We start from the raw sequence: 2,093 nt of genomic DNA on the forward strand, positions 1-2,093 counted from the left end.
CATAGTATATAAATGTAACTTGTAGAGCTTAGGTAATGCTAAAGTGAATAATAGGTATAGTTGTCCTGCAAGCTAAGAAAGCACACAAATGTAACTTTTAGGGTTTAGGTAATAGTAAAGAGAACAATAAGCATAGTTGTTCATGCACTGTATAAAAGATGGATGATGGCTTACAATAAAGGAGTCTTGCTGGACACCATCGGGTGCACATTCCTCCCGTCAATTTCCCACAGGAGAAAGCTGACTCGATATGATCTAGAAAATCCTTAAAATATAAATGTTTATTTAGCTACAATATTTAAAAGTACAATATAAAGATATAAAACATAGAAATTCCATAATTCATTCACATGCTAAAAGGATAAATTGACCAGCTGGAAGGAGAAGACTTCATGAAATTCATGGCCATTTTAGCCACAAAGGTTATTTCCTCAAGTTTCAGACTTGAAATATTGAGCAGCCATTGCAGAGAACTTGTTCTCCCACATCACCATAACTGGGGGGAAACAAAAAGAAAACCATAAGGATACAAAGTTAGTGTGTCCACTGTTTCTGGAATGTAACAAAGAACACCATCCCATTCCATTATCAACTGCAGCCACTGGACTCCCACACAGCACACTCAGCATCTTTGTACCAGAGAACTGTTAACAAGGAGGGCAAAACCTTCATCCCTTCATCCCTGCTCACATACTGTACTGCTGCTGGCAAAGCAAGAGGAATTTTTGCCTCCTACAACATCTAAATGAGAAGCTGAACTAGAGTTGCACTGTGGTTCATGAGACATAAAACTCCAGAGTTTTACTGCTGCCAAAGTATGGGAAGAGCTGAAGTCCTTTACGTGGATGAGTTAGTTATCTTCTGGGTCCATTGTTTTAGGGCATGTATAATTAAGTTTACAAGCTGGGAAGGTACTTACTCTGCCGTGGAGCACAAGGAGCAGGTGACTGTGCTGCAGCCGCTGCAGAGCCTGCGGCAGCTCTGGCAGACAAAGCGGTCACACTGTGCACACACCTCCTTGACATCAGCTGTCCTCACACACGATGAGCAGGCTCTGGAGGCTCCCACGGGTGGAACTGCTCGGGAAAGGCACAACAGAGGAGAGATGGAGACTACAATATGACAGAGCAAGCACCTGGAGGAGGAGCAGAGCGTGGTGTCTCAGCTCACAGCTACAGGTGGCAGCAGAACACATCGGCACAGGGAGAACTGCTGGGAGATTTGGTGGTTCTTTCCCTGCTCAGGTCCAAGTCACTAAGGGATTCTCAAGCAGATCATGCATGGGACAGGTCCCAGATCCGTCAGTGAAGCTCAAATCTAACCCTGCCTTTAAGGAAATACAGGAGAACTGGGCAGTATACAGCTACTTATGGCAGTTTACAGCTTCCTTACAAGGGGAAGGTGGTGGATTCACCATCCCTGGAGGTTTTCAAAGTGAGACTGGATGTGGCACTTAGTGCCATGGTCTAGTAACGGCAGTAGGGTTGGACTCGATGATCTTGGAGGTCTTTTCCAACCCGGTTGATTCTATGATTCTATTGAGGGGATGTGGAGGGGCAACACTGACCTCATCTCTGGTGAGAGACCCAAGGGAATGGGCTGAAGTTGTGTCAGGGGAGGGTTAGGCTGGAGATTAGCAAATGGTTCTTCTTCCCCCAGAGGTGTTTGGGCACTGAACAGCTCCCCAGGGCAGTGTCACAGCCCCAAGGCTGACAGAGCTCCAGAGGTGTTTGGCCAATGCTCTCAGGCACAGGGTGTGATTGTCAGGGATGTCTGTGCAGGGCAGGAGTTGGACTGGATGATCCTCAAGGGTCCCTTCCAGCTCTGGTCGCTCTGTGACTGTCCCTGCCCAGCACAAGCCGAGACTCGGCGGGGCACCACTCACTCACCGCTCTCGTTGGGCCGCAGCAGTTTCCCGTCGAGGCCGATGAGCAGTTGCTCTCCCCAGCCGCGTCCCCCGGCAGGGACAGCCCCGCACGGCCCCGCGGAGCGAGAGACACAGGAACCCTCCAGGTACATCTGAGCACCGCGGAACAACAGGCGGCGAGTGCGCTCTGCACGGGGAGGGAGAGAGGGATGGAGAGGGAGGAATG

At 49.1% G+C, this 2,093-nt stretch overlaps 1 protein-coding gene across 1 annotated transcript; it reads right to left on the minus strand.

Moving 5' to 3' along the window:
- Positions 1–269: 269 nt before the first annotated feature.
- SIVA1 (SIVA1, apoptosis-inducing factor) lies at positions 270–2,019 on the minus strand. The gene is made up of 3 exons (XM_009084367.1): positions 1,890–2,019; positions 920–1,076; positions 270–496 (listed from the first exon to the last, which is right to left on the minus strand). Exons 1-3 carry the CDS (start codon positions 2,017–2,019, stop codon positions 439–441), a joined length of 345 nt encoding a protein of 114 aa, XP_009082615.1. The 3' UTR covers positions 270–438.
- Positions 2,020–2,093: the final 74 nt, after the last annotated feature.

The sequence above is a fragment of the Acanthisitta chloris genome, unplaced genomic scaffold, assembly GCF_000695815.1.
Source record: "Acanthisitta chloris isolate BGI_N310 unplaced genomic scaffold, ASM69581v1 scaffold10021, whole genome shotgun sequence".
In the NCBI taxonomy this organism is placed as follows: domain Eukaryota; kingdom Metazoa; phylum Chordata; class Aves; order Passeriformes; family Acanthisittidae; genus Acanthisitta; species Acanthisitta chloris.

Coding starts and splice junctions, on each gene's coding strand:
- SIVA1 (XM_009084367.1), bottom strand. CDS start 2,019: ATGTACCTGGAGGGTTCCTGTGTCTCTCGCTCCGCGGGGCCGTGCGGG. Junction 1,077..1,889: donor GCTGCGGCCCAACGAGAGCG/GTGAGTGAGTGG, acceptor TTTCCCGAGCAG/TTCCACCCGTGGGAGCCTCC. Junction 497..919: donor TCCTTGTGCTCCACGGCAGA/GTAAGTACCTTC, acceptor GTTTCCCCCCAG/TTATGGTGATGTGGGAGAAC.